The sequence below is a fragment of the Perissodus microlepis genome, chromosome 9, assembly GCF_051167445.1.
Source record: "Perissodus microlepis isolate ML-2025 ecotype Zambia chromosome 9, ASM5116744v1, whole genome shotgun sequence".
Classification (NCBI taxonomy): Eukaryota; Metazoa; Chordata; class Actinopteri; order Cichliformes; family Cichlidae; genus Perissodus; species Perissodus microlepis.
In genome coordinates, this window is record NC_140469.1 from 5,837,117 (window position 1) to 5,849,549 (window position 12,433).

The window sequence follows — 12,433 nt, forward strand, 5'->3', positions numbered from 1 at the left end:
GGTCATATTGTTCATTTTCTTAACTAGGAGTCGGATAGTGCTTGGCGTCCAACTTTTTTGGCTGCTCTGTGTCACTGGTGCTTGTCCTGGCCTCTTGTTGTATTTCAGTGTGATTTCAGAGCTTTTGGTATCGCTCGAGGTCGTAACATCCATTTTCTCAACTTGGTCTTGGATAGACCTTGACAAAGAACTTTTTTGGATGTTCTGTGTCACTGGTGCTTGTCCTGGCCTCTTGTTGTATTTTGGAGTGTTATCAGAGGTTTTGGTATCACTCGAGGTCGTAACGTCCATTTTCTCAACTAGATGTTGAATAGTCCTTGGCGCATAACTTTTTTGGCTGCTCTGTGTCACTGGTGCTTGTCCTGGCCTCTTGTTGTTTTTTGGTGTGTTTTGAGAGTTTTTGGTATCACTCAAGTTCATATTGTTCTTTTTCTGAACTTGGAGTTGGATAGTCCTTGAAGAAGAACTTTTTTGGATGCTCCGAGTCACTGCTGTTTCTTTTTTTCTCAGTGTCTACTCTCATCCTCTTTCTCTCTGGAGAGTAGCTCTCAGAGTTGTTTTTGCTGCCTTTGGAAATCTGACTGTATTGTCTTTTCAACACAGTTTTTTCTTCACAGATTCGTCTCTTTTTCCTTGGTGGAGAGCAGCTGTCGTCACTTCTGCAATTCTGTGCAACATAATTCGGGCCTCGCTTCCTCTTGAGTGGAAGCTGGAAATGTGTTTCATCAGAATTTGGCTCTGGATTTTGGTGATACATTGTAGTAAAGCCAGCGTAAGCTTGTTGGCTTTTGCCGTGTTTACTCTGAGACATGTCAGAGTGTTGATGAAGTGACTGTCTTAAAGATTCAACTATTTTAAAATTTTTCTTTTTTTTTTCTTTTTTTAAAAATTTGGTTCTATTGTCTATGGGGCTTTGGAGCGTGATGTGACGGCAGGGGGCGTGGCCGCCGGGGCGCCATTTTAGCAGGCCAAACAAAGATGTTTGATAATCTTTGCTTTAATCATGGACTGTATTTTAGGTGTTCCCTTTTTTCCTTGTTAATTGTGTAGAATGATGCACAGAGTGAACCTCAGCCAAGACCAGTGCGCTGGAAAAAACGTGACAGACAGGGAGATTTTATTCCTCAGACCATCAACCAGTCGAAGTACTAGTTGCATGCCACGTGGTCATATGGTGTCCTCGCAAAAGTGGAAAGAGGCCAGGCCTTGTCTTATAGACAATATGTTAGCTACCCTGGATCCACAGTCACACCGTGTGTGTCAGTGTGGCAAACAAGTAGTTGTGAGGTGTCTGGACTGCCTGCCTCTTCCATTCCTTTGTGCTGACTGTGATATTGCAGTTCACACACGCTTTGTCCTGCACAACAGAGAGGCAGTAACAGGAGGGTTTTTGCAGCCTTCATCAGAGTTTCACAAGCCAATAGGTACGGTTTTTAAGTCTTATGCATTTCTTGCTATGTACGAGTATGAGTGGGTGCTGTTATTGTATATTTATTGTGTATCAGTTAATTTCTAATTCTTTTTATATATATTGTGTGTTTTAATGTTAGTTCGGCTGTTGCCTGTGCAAAGGCCAGACCATGTGTGTGACTGCCCAGCAGGTAACGTTGAGGTTTCACCCGGCGCAATTGTGGCTCTTGTAACCATAAATGGTAAGTTGCCCTTTTGTCACACACTACATACACAATAGATGTGTTTGGAGGTTTTATTGCAAATTGTGCATTGCTATCTTGGTTTGAATTACCCTCGGCCCGCAGTATATGTGGGCACCTGTCAAAGGTCATTTGGATTTACCAGACCGATTTGAAAACAACATGAAAAAAATGAATGCTTTGAGCCATGACTGAATTTATCCTTATCCTTTCTAAAGGCCGTTATAACCTTGCACTGCCAGTGGTGAGCTGCACCAGCTGTGGCCTAATGTGGTCCCCCTCAGTTAAGGACATCCTGGGTAGTGGATATTGGCCTGGCACCTTAAATTTCTGCACCCTGTTTTCAATGGATGTCTTTCAGTCTTTCTATGACATTAAGAAGGCTGCACCAGGGATGTCACTTAAGGCATTTGTCAAAATGCTGGATGAACGAACAGCCCATTTTGGAAGGGTGAGTTTCTAAATTTGCCAAGTTTAAGGAAATTGTGCAAATCAATGTTTATGATGACTGTCCTTGAATATTCTGTTGTATGTCCTCTATGTAAAAGACTGGCCGAATATCAGCTGATACCTTCAGTAAAAGTTTCTTGGAGTGGAGTGCTGTAAAGTTTGAGGTGGACAGGATGTGCAAGGAGCCATGCTTTAGCTGCCCCGCCTGCACTCCAGACATGCTTGCCGTCTCAGTTGATGGAAACCGCAAGCTTTATCGCTTTCAGTCTAATGCAAGGTACGTTATGCATTGCGTACATAAGTCAAATATGGATTTGTAGAAAAATGTATTTTAATGTTTCTTTTCAAACAACTGTCACTGTGTTCGTTCAGCACTTCAGAGCAGGGGAACTTTGAAGGTGTCTTCATTGAAAAAGATGAGGAAGTTGCTGAGTTTGTGAAATACATCCAGAGACACACAAATCATGTAAGATACACATATATATTAGTGCTGTTAGCGTTAATCTTGTTAAAATGACGTTAATGCCATAACCATATACACATACGCGCGCGCGTGTGTGTGTGTGTGTGTGTGTGTGTGTGTGTGTGTACATATATGGATGGGTGGATATTTATTTTATTTTTCTCTTGGTGTTGTCGTAATACTATTTACTTTACTTTATCTTAATGTGTACTTAATTTTGTCACCATGTGTATTTAAAAAAAAAACAACAACATGATTTTTATTTTGTGTTATCAGTGCTGTCCTGGGGAGATATGAGGTCTTGTGTGACTCAAGGCTAATTCAGCTAATTGTTATGCATTTGTTTTAAAAAGTTTGTCCCTGATAGGGCTTAATCATGCCATGTCTTTTATGTTAAAATCTTTGAGTGTATAGGTCCCGGGGAAAGGGTTGTGCGGATCTTCATCTTGGACTGCAGCAAAGGAGTCGTCCAAAAAGTCCACTGGGAAGTTGGATGAAGAGGGCATGGAAATAGCTGTTTGTCGCCATGGAGTCCTCTTAGCTGCATTGAACATGTTTCGAGGGGAGATCTTTGCTTACCCCCTTTTTCTCCAGAGGAAGTTGGCAGCTAACGTCCCAGGACATATTACGTTCCATTGCTCCGATGTGGCCTGTAAATATTTCCCCTATTTAACCAAGGTGGCTCAGCAGTGCCCTGAGCTGAGGAACCTCTTGTCAATGCGTCCTTTTCTCTCCGTCATGCATGCAAAGGCTCACACTTGGAAATGCGAGGTATACTGCAGCTTGTAGACATTTTGTTATAAGGTTGAATGAATTCAGCAGTCATGTATTGTGACCTCCTTTCTATAGATCAAATGGGGAGGTGCGTTTCAGGATGGGGCCGGTTCAACAGTTGGAGAAGAGGTGGAACAAGTAAACAGTTTCCTGTCTAGGGCGGCCATCACAAGTACATGTCTAAAGCAGGTATGTGTCCGTGTCTGAGATTCCACTCAGTCTCCTGCTCATTAATTCTTATTTGTATACTAACTGAAATGCAGGGCGAACAGACATGCTGACCCTCCTGGCTTTGGGCTGGAACAAAAGGAAAGTGGAACAACTGGGCCGCACTTTGAGCCAGAGATATCTAAAGGTGATTTTTTTTTTTTTCAAAAACCATTTTAATGTTGTGGTAATGGGGGAAAAACACCAGTACTCTTTTAATGTCAATATGAATGACATTTATTAATGTATTCTTAGATCATAAGGATCCTTAGAGAACAAGTGGAGAGCCTGAATGCGACCAAAAATGAGCTGGGTGTGGATGACGACACACTGCAGCAATGGGTGGCCGATGTGCAGACTTGGGCTGAAGGTGAGTCTCAATATAATGCACTCGTGTATAACAATAGGACCCACCATGGCCTCATTAAAGAACTTAAGGTAGAATTAAGATCTTTCTGACAGTGTCAACAAACAATGAAAAATAAGCCTTGTAAAAGCAGAATTTATGGCAGAGTTGTTGCGTTTCATCAAATTGGATAGAACCTGGGTTGAAATGATGTCGTACTAGTTGGTTTTATAAACCTGAACACCAACATACTTGTTATCTAATGATAATGCAGCACATGAAGGCTACAGATGTCTTATAATGAATGTCATCAAGTCAGTGATTACAGAGTCCACTGTAGTTTGGTGACTGTTACTCATCCTGTATTCTGATTAATATTCCTCTCACTTAGAAAGTGATCAAACTGATGGCAGCCTTGGAGCGTTGCAGGCACGAATAGAGGAGCTTGTCGCCATCATCAGAGTGCGAACACAAAGTCTTTACAGACAAAATGGTACGTCCCAGTTTCTTTGAAATGGACCGTTTGATACTTAGTTTGTACAGCTTGTACAGCTACTTTGTAAACAGAATAAAATCAGATCCAGGTTTGTTTGAGCTGGATGTGATTTGTTCTAGCAAACAAATTGATGAGTGTAGATTAAAATGTAACTATATACATTATGTGAAGGTGTGAATTTTTTATAATTATTTACAGATGGCAACAAGAGGCGACACAGAATTCGCAAGGTCATCTTAGTTGAGAAGAAACGCTTGGCGGCTGCTGTTGACGACTACAACAAGCTCGCTGAACCAACAAAGCAAATCGTATCCAGTGATGCCCTCATGCTGACCGACATTTGGCCCTGGCAGAGCACAAGTGAACGTAAGCTCTTGATTTCTAAATATCCTTTTTAAACAAACTCCCAGTATCTGAGCAGTAGTTGAATGTTTTGTTCTTGAATCATAATATGCTATTATGTTTTCCCATCTGATGTTGTTAAACTGTAGCTGCTGCTGACCTCCGGACAAAGAGAAAGGTCTTTGAGAAGGTGATGGCTGTGAGGCGCCTGAGAGAGGAGGAGATGATCCTTTGCAGGGAGATGCGGCATTACTGGACAGTGTTGCGAATGTGATCTGTGGTGTTGGGGACAATCTCCTCAGACTGTAAGGACATCTTTTATTTATTAATTTTTTGATGAATCGATTGAAAATAAGAGCAGATGCTAAAGTCTTACTGGATCTTTTACCTATATCTAGATTGCTAGCTAACACTGCCTTCTCCCTTTTAAAAAAATGTTTAATTACAGGATCCTAATTCCTTGTGTTTATGAGGTGAGGTTTTTTTGTTTTGTTCTTTTTACAGCCTCCTTTGTTGGCATGTCGGAGGATGCACAGAAGGGACTCTGTAGCCTGGTTTAAAAAAAAAAAAAAGTGAACTGAAAGCTGAAATGCTCAAAGTAAAGGACGTGTACAAGAGAATCCTCAGCCACCAACCACTCCTGGAAATGGACTCGGAGGAGGAGGAAGACATTCCAGACGATGCCACTGAGAGTGATTTGAGCACTTCTGATGAAGACTGATTGTGTCATGATTGATGTTATGTTTGGTAAAATAAAAAGTTAATCACATCTCTGTTTAATGTGATTTTTCAACAGACATTTTACATTTTGAGAAGAAAAATGGAATTTCCTTGGTGCAGTTGTTTACCCTGAATCATTCTTTCCCATCTAATTTAATGACTAGTGTACATGTTCAGATACGATAACATAATTTAATTTATGGGATGCTTTCTGGGCTGCTCAAATTATCACAAAATTTAAAAGCACCAGGCAGCACACTCACAAGTAAATTTTTTTGTTCAGTGTTTTGTCGAAGAAATCAACAAGTACAATTGAGATGTTTGCTGTAGTGGTGTGTTTGTTAAGAAGCATGCCAGCACACTGGTGAACTGACAGTCCCAGAATGCACCTGAGCCAGTGACTCGCCCCAGAGCAAATGAAATTGCTTATCTAGAAAGGCAACCGTCATCACAGAAGAAGTAAAAGAGTAGGAAACGAATGGTAAGGGAATGTGCACGTCTGCTCAAACGGTCAGAAACGGACTCCATGAGGGTGTTATGAGGGCCCGACGTCCACAGGTGGGGGTTGTGCTTACAGCCCAACACCATGCCGGATGTTTGGCATTTGCCAGAGAACACAAAGATTGGCAACTTTGCTCCTCACAGATGAAGGCAGGTTCACACTGAGCACTTGTGACAGAGTCTGGAGATGCCGTGGAGAACCTTCTGCTGCCTGCAACATCCTCCAGCATGAGTTTGGCAGTGGGTCAGTTTTGGTGTGGGGTGGCATTTCTTTGGGGAGCTGCACAGCCCTCCATGTGTTCGGCAGAGGTAGCCTGACTGCCATTAGGTACTGAGATGAGATCCTCAGACCCCTTGTGAGACCATATGCTGGTGCGGTTGGCCCCGGGTTCCTCCTAATGCATGACAATCCTAGACCTCATGTGGCTGGAGTGTGTCAGCAGTTCCTGCAAGACGAAGGCATTGATGCTGTGGACTGGCCCGCCCATTCCCCAGACCTGAATCCAATTGAGGACATCTGGGACATCATGTCTCGCTCCATCCACCAACTGCACCACAAAATGTCCAGGAGTGGGCAGATGCTTTAGTCCTGGAGTCTGGGAGGAGATCCATCAGGAGAGCATCTGCCACTTCATCAGGAGCATGCCCAGGTGTTGTAGGGAGGTCATACAGGCATATGGAGGCCACACAGACTAGTGAGCCTCATTTTGACATGTTTTAAGGACATTACATAAAACCAGATTAATGATTCTGTATTGCATTGATCAAGGAACCAACCCAATAGGAGCTAAAGGAATCCTCTTGACATTAATTCACTCAGTAAGTTTATGTTATGTTTAATGTGCATTTTCTTCATCAGTTTAGAACATAACATGTTAGCGCTCCCTGGTCCTTTTTGGAGACAGATCCTGAGACAGCAGGCAACTATGGAGAACTCGTGTCAGCTGTGGTAATTAAGGAATACTTTGATTTAATATTGAATTCATGACAACTATCCTCAGGCACATATTCCTGGATATATATAATGACATAAGTAAACTCCCATTTTAGAAACATTGCCTTCTTTGATCTGACTTATTGCCTCAGACTTTGGCCCTGTGTCCCCAAAACTACAGAAAATCCATGACACTGAGTAAGAGGCCTTTATCATGTTATAAGTGAGAGAGTTTGGTGTAACAGTGGTTGAACATGCCAAATCAATCCACAACATACTGCCATTCCCCAGCTGTAACCTGCATATGCATCAAACCAAAATCCAGTATCATAGCCACATGATAGACATACAGATGAGGTTAAAGGGCTGTGTCATTTTGCCAGATAGCTTCATCCCAAAAAAGATAAACATTCTTCAAAAATTAAAGTTTGTGAATATTGCCAGGCCTAAACCAACCTGTTAAACTTATCAAATTATTGTCATAGATACGAACCTATTGATTGAAACAGAATAATCCATTGAAGCCTCCATCATCATCCAAGATCACTGTTACTGTTCAGATTATTTTATCTCTGTTTTCCTCTAGAATGTTTTGAAAATCAGCATTTGATCAACGGACTTTTTAAAAGTTTATTTTGATTTTATTGTTTACGTGTGTAATTGCATTTGTATTGAAATTATGACAGGAAAACCCTTAATCAAATTGTATCTTTGATATCTAATAATAATATTAACAATAATGTTACATATGTAATATGTACACAATAATAATGTGCAAACAAACAAGAAAAATAGCAAAAAATGTCAATTTTTTTCTAATACCCTGTATATAAAAACCACATATGACCACAACTCCAAATGTGCAATTGTCACTGCATCTAAACATGACATATTACAAAAAGGTAGAAACATATAATATACAATATGTTCTGAAGCTGGTACTGGTGCAGTTAACTTTGCTTTAGGCTCCCATACACAGTAGGTGTTACTTACTATACGTGCAGTGCAGTATTACTTTAACTTGTAACATGTTATAATAAGCAAGTCACTTCTATATTTATGAGGATGTAGACAATAATGTTGGCTGATATGTAAAACTATGAGATATCGAGTGCAGGGAAGATATTATTGATCGATCAGATTCATGAATGTGTTAGGTACTTAAGCCACAATTAGAGAGTGAAACAGAGACTGACACTGGTTGAAATGTATAGTAAACATTTTATTTTGAACTTTTATGCTGAACTACAAACTGAACTGTGCGATCTCTGCGACCTGTGGTGCCTGGTTTACTGTGTGTAAAACTGCGCAGGTTCCCATGTGTCATCCCACACTTTGCCACTGTCAGGAGAAAAACATAACAAACAACAACGACAACCACACACAAAATAGGATAATTTAGGTTGTGACATATGACAATTTTTTAGGATGAAATATCTTCTATATTCATGTCATGCTTTATACACCTTCATTGTAATATAAATTAATCAAATCAAGTCAGAGAGTAATAATATATGTAGTAGATGTCAAGCAGGACCACAGCAGCAGCCACGATCCATCGGAACCTGCTGGATGAGAGAGCACAGAAACTCCAGGGAAGAAGTTTAGTTAGTAACATGCATGAACTGCATTACTGAGACATGTATGTTTACAGATGGTGGTGAGGGAGAGGGGGAGAGTTTTCAGTAAAAGGAGACGTGACTGCATCTTCAACCAATACTGAGCCTGCATAACCCTGAAAGAGACAGACAGAGAGAGGGGGGGGGGACACTAACCCCCAGCAGTCTGGTCCTATTACAGCATAACTAAGGGCTGACCTGAACCAGCCCTAACTATAAGCTCTATAAAGAAGTAAAGTCTTATGCCTACTCTTAAAAGTGTTGACCATGTCCACCTCCAAAACTCATAATGGACTTTGGAGGTGGACAGCTATCAAGCTCCTCACAGAAGAGCAGCTTGACAGCTAAAAGCTCCCAATTTACTTTAGTCCAAATACATGAATTCAAATTGAGGTGATAACTATTTATCAACAATATGAATGTCTGTTCCCGTCCAACAAAGTTGTTACTACATACCATGTTGAGCAGGGCTTCCACTTGACTTTAACTTCTTCTTTTTCCTGAAAAACATGATATAAACAAACAATTAATTCAGAAAGACATGCAAGATGCATACAAAAAGGAGCTTATAAACATTTGTGTACTATTGAATGGCTCAATATATTATACAATTAGTTTACAAAAACATAAGAACCACTACAATGCTTGTACTGCCAGCATCGAGTGCATGTCAGCAAAGCAACACTGCTTACATTGTGGCTCACAAGCAAAACTAACTGAAGCAGATGTTACTGAATGGGAAGGAGCACCTCCACATCAATCACTCCTTCTGAGCATGATGTCAGGAGGACTTTAAAGAACGTAAACATCAGAAAGGCAGCACGACCAGGTCGTATCAGGTGGTATGTTCTTATTTAATGTCCTATTTGGAGTGAAATCCTGACTCAGTGGCTGAATTAGTGTAGATTCATCAAATACAAAAGCTTATGGATAGTCAGTCAGGCACAGTTCAAATCCGGGAAGTCAAAAGACGCAAACACATCTGCACAACAGCAGGCTAAATTACTTACATTTAAAACTCTCCTGTCTACTATCTCTTCATATTTGAAAATCTTCTGTGTACGGTGTTTTCGGCATTCTGAAAAATAACAAATGAAATATTTACATGAGGTCTGTAAAACTGGAGAAAATGCAAAAATTAAGAAAAAGAAATCTTAACAAACTTAACGAACCTGTCATGTGTTTCGTACATTTACAATACCATAACGTCTAACCTTTCCTTGTCCTTTTTTTGTTTGGGACATCCGAGGTGTACACCGTAGAAATTGAGGGAGATGCAGGATGTGGAGATGGAGAGGAGGATGCAGGAGGAAGCAGAGATGAAGAGGAGGATGCAGGAGGAAGCAGAGATGGAGAGGAGGATGCAGGAAGAAGCAGAGACAGAGAGGAAGATGCAGGAGGAAGCAGAGATGAAGAGGAGGATGGATGGCTTTGTAGCTAATGCTGACTCAAAACAGCATATCCAATTTCATTTTCAACAAAACAAAAGATCTATTATTGTGAAAAATAATGACCATGAAATAATATTTCACAATAATAAGTACATTTTTATAGCAGAATGCAATATATTTCACAATAATGAGCTTTTTTTCAAAATGTGTTCCATTATTTCACAATATCATTCTCACATTACATATCTGTGTCTTATTTATTCACATAGTTATTTATTTCATCATGACCTATTTATTTATTTAATTTTGAACACTTTGGAGTTCCATAATTTTCAGGCAAGAATGTAGGTGTGTAAACCTTAAATATCCGAGCCGGCGAGAGCAGCAAACCCCCGCGGTTTTTCGCTACTCAGGTTAAACATGATAAGTCACTTAGATAACTTAAAAATGTTATTGTCTGGCTTTTTTCAGTGCTTTATTTATTCGTGAGTAAATCGGTTTGGCTGAGATGATTAGAGTCAATAAAACTTGCGATGTATGGAGAGAATTACACCCTCTGGAGAAGGACTATACACATTTTTCAGTAGCCCATAAGGTACACTCAAGGATAGATTTGTTTTTGATAAATAGAAGCGATAAACATAGAGTCATAGAGTGTAATATCAGTATAGCTGATCTGTCAGATCACAACGCGATACACTTGACTATTCACTTATATAATCAGAATAAGAAATCATTGTGGAAATTAAATACTGGTATTCTTAATAATGAATCTGTGGTACAAGAGATTAAAAAAGAATTACAAGTCTGTATTGCTGACAACAAGGATGAACAGATGGATCCAACAATAATTTGGGATACTGTTAAAGCAGTAATCCGAGGGTATCTGATATCAAGGACTACCCATATAAAAAAAAATGAAAAAGCTCACACAATTCAAATTAGAACAACAATTAAGGGATTTAAAAAAAAAACAGCATACAGATTTGAGTGCCGACTTGGCTGAAAGCATTAAAGATGTAAGAAAACAACTGAGCGATCTGTCTATGGAGGAAATAGAAAAGAAACTGAGATTCACAAAACAAACATTTTATGAGTCTGGTTCCAAAGCAACCAAAGTACTGGCTAAACGGTTAAAATCAATACAAATAAGTAATGCAGTTAATAAGATTAGAGATCCAAACACCAAGGAACTATTATATGAACCAATACAGATAAAAAATGCGCCTTGAGGCGACTTTTGTTGTGATTTGGCGCTATATAAATAAAATTGAATTGAATTGAATTGAATTGAAAAAATGCCTTTCAAAAATATTATAAAACATTGTATAATCAACCCGACCAGAAAAACAGACAAGAAATTGAAGAGTACTTGGATAAGTTAGACCTTCCTCCTATTGGGACAACTCAAAATGAATTTTTAACTAAACCAATCACTAAGGAAGAACTGGATAAGGCAATAAGGAGATTGAAATCTAATAAAAGTCCAGGGAGTGATGGGTATCCCAATGAGTGGTATAAGACTTTTAAAGAGGTTTTGGCTCCTATTTTGATAGATTCCTTTAACTGGACATTAAAACACGCTAAAACTCCACCCTCTTGGAAAGAGGCCATTATATCAGTCTTACCAAAAGAAGGTAAAAACAAGGAAAACTGTGACTCTTATCGCCCAATCTCTATTTTAAATGTGGATTATAAATTATTTACATCCATAATCACGAGACGCTTAGAGCTGTTTCTCCCAGATCTGGTGGATGAAGACCAGACAGGGTTCATTAAGGGGCGACAGACACAAGATAATATACGACGCACATTGCATATAATTAATGAAGTTAATAAAGAGAAAATCCCAACAGCCTTAGTGAGCTTAGATGCTGAAAAGGCCTTCGATAGAGTCTCTTGGATATTTCTTTTTGCTGTTTTGAAGAGAATGGGCTTTAACAGTATCTTCATCGAGTGTATACAATCCTTGTACCACAAGCCATTGGCTAGAGTTAAAATAAATGGGGACCTGACAGACAGTTTTGAGCTCTTCAGAGGAACCAGGCAGGGTTGCTGCCTGAGTCCAGCCCTTTTTGCTCTGTATATCGAGCCTTTGGCTCAGTATATACGGCAAAGTGCAGACTTAAAAGGGGTTTTAGTTTCTAAAATTGAACAACGAATAGGTCTCTTTGCTGATGATATAATTATATACCTACAGGATCCTGACACGACCTTTCCTCGGTTGATTAATACATTAAAATATTTTGGCAAAAATTCAGGATATAAATTAAATATCGTAAAGACTCAAGTACTCTGTCTGAATTATTTCCCCAAAGAATCAATTCAAAACGAATATAAACTAAAATGGGACTCAAATAAGATCAAATATTTAGGTGTCTATCTAACTAGCGAAATAAGTACACTATACGAGGCAAATTATGTAAAGATTAGTAATACAATCCAAAAAGATTTGATTAAATGGGCTCTGCTTGTCATGGACCTTAGCTCAAGAATAGAGGTAATAAAAATGAATGTGCTTCCTCGACTACTGTATCT

General features: G+C 39.5%; 1 protein-coding gene and 1 long non-coding RNA gene across 4 annotated transcripts; both read left to right on the forward strand.

The window, feature by feature from the left end:
* Window positions 1–1,308: 1,308 nt before the first annotated feature.
* Window positions 1,309–3,899, forward strand: LOC146379924 (uncharacterized). 3 transcript variants are annotated; one of them, XM_084938833.1, is made up of 9 exons: window positions 1,353–1,424; window positions 1,573–1,652; window positions 2,014–2,103; window positions 2,201–2,379; window positions 2,475–2,568; window positions 2,980–3,336; window positions 3,415–3,528; window positions 3,603–3,694; window positions 3,802–3,899. In XM_084938833.1, exons 2-8 carry the CDS (start codon window positions 1,650–1,652, stop codon window positions 3,618–3,620), a joined length of 855 nt encoding a protein of 284 aa, XP_084794959.1. In that variant the 5' UTR covers window positions 1,353–1,424; window positions 1,573–1,649; the 3' UTR covers window positions 3,621–3,694; window positions 3,802–3,899. The 3 variants fall into 3 exon arrangements, with proteins under 3 accessions (XP_084794957.1, XP_084794959.1, XP_084794958.1); XM_084938832.1 differs by having other exon boundaries at window positions 1,359–1,424; window positions 1,871–2,103; XM_084938831.1 differs by having other exon boundaries at window positions 1,309–1,652; window positions 1,871–2,103.
* A 260-nt stretch (window positions 3,900–4,159) lies between these two features.
* On the forward strand, window positions 4,160–5,445 carry LOC146379925 (uncharacterized). The gene is made up of 4 exons (XR_014801255.1): window positions 4,160–4,385; window positions 4,587–4,754; window positions 4,880–5,035; window positions 5,235–5,445. It is a non-coding gene; the product is annotated as an uncharacterized LOC146379925 (long non-coding RNA).
* The last annotated feature ends 6,988 nt before the right edge of the window (window positions 5,446–12,433 follow it).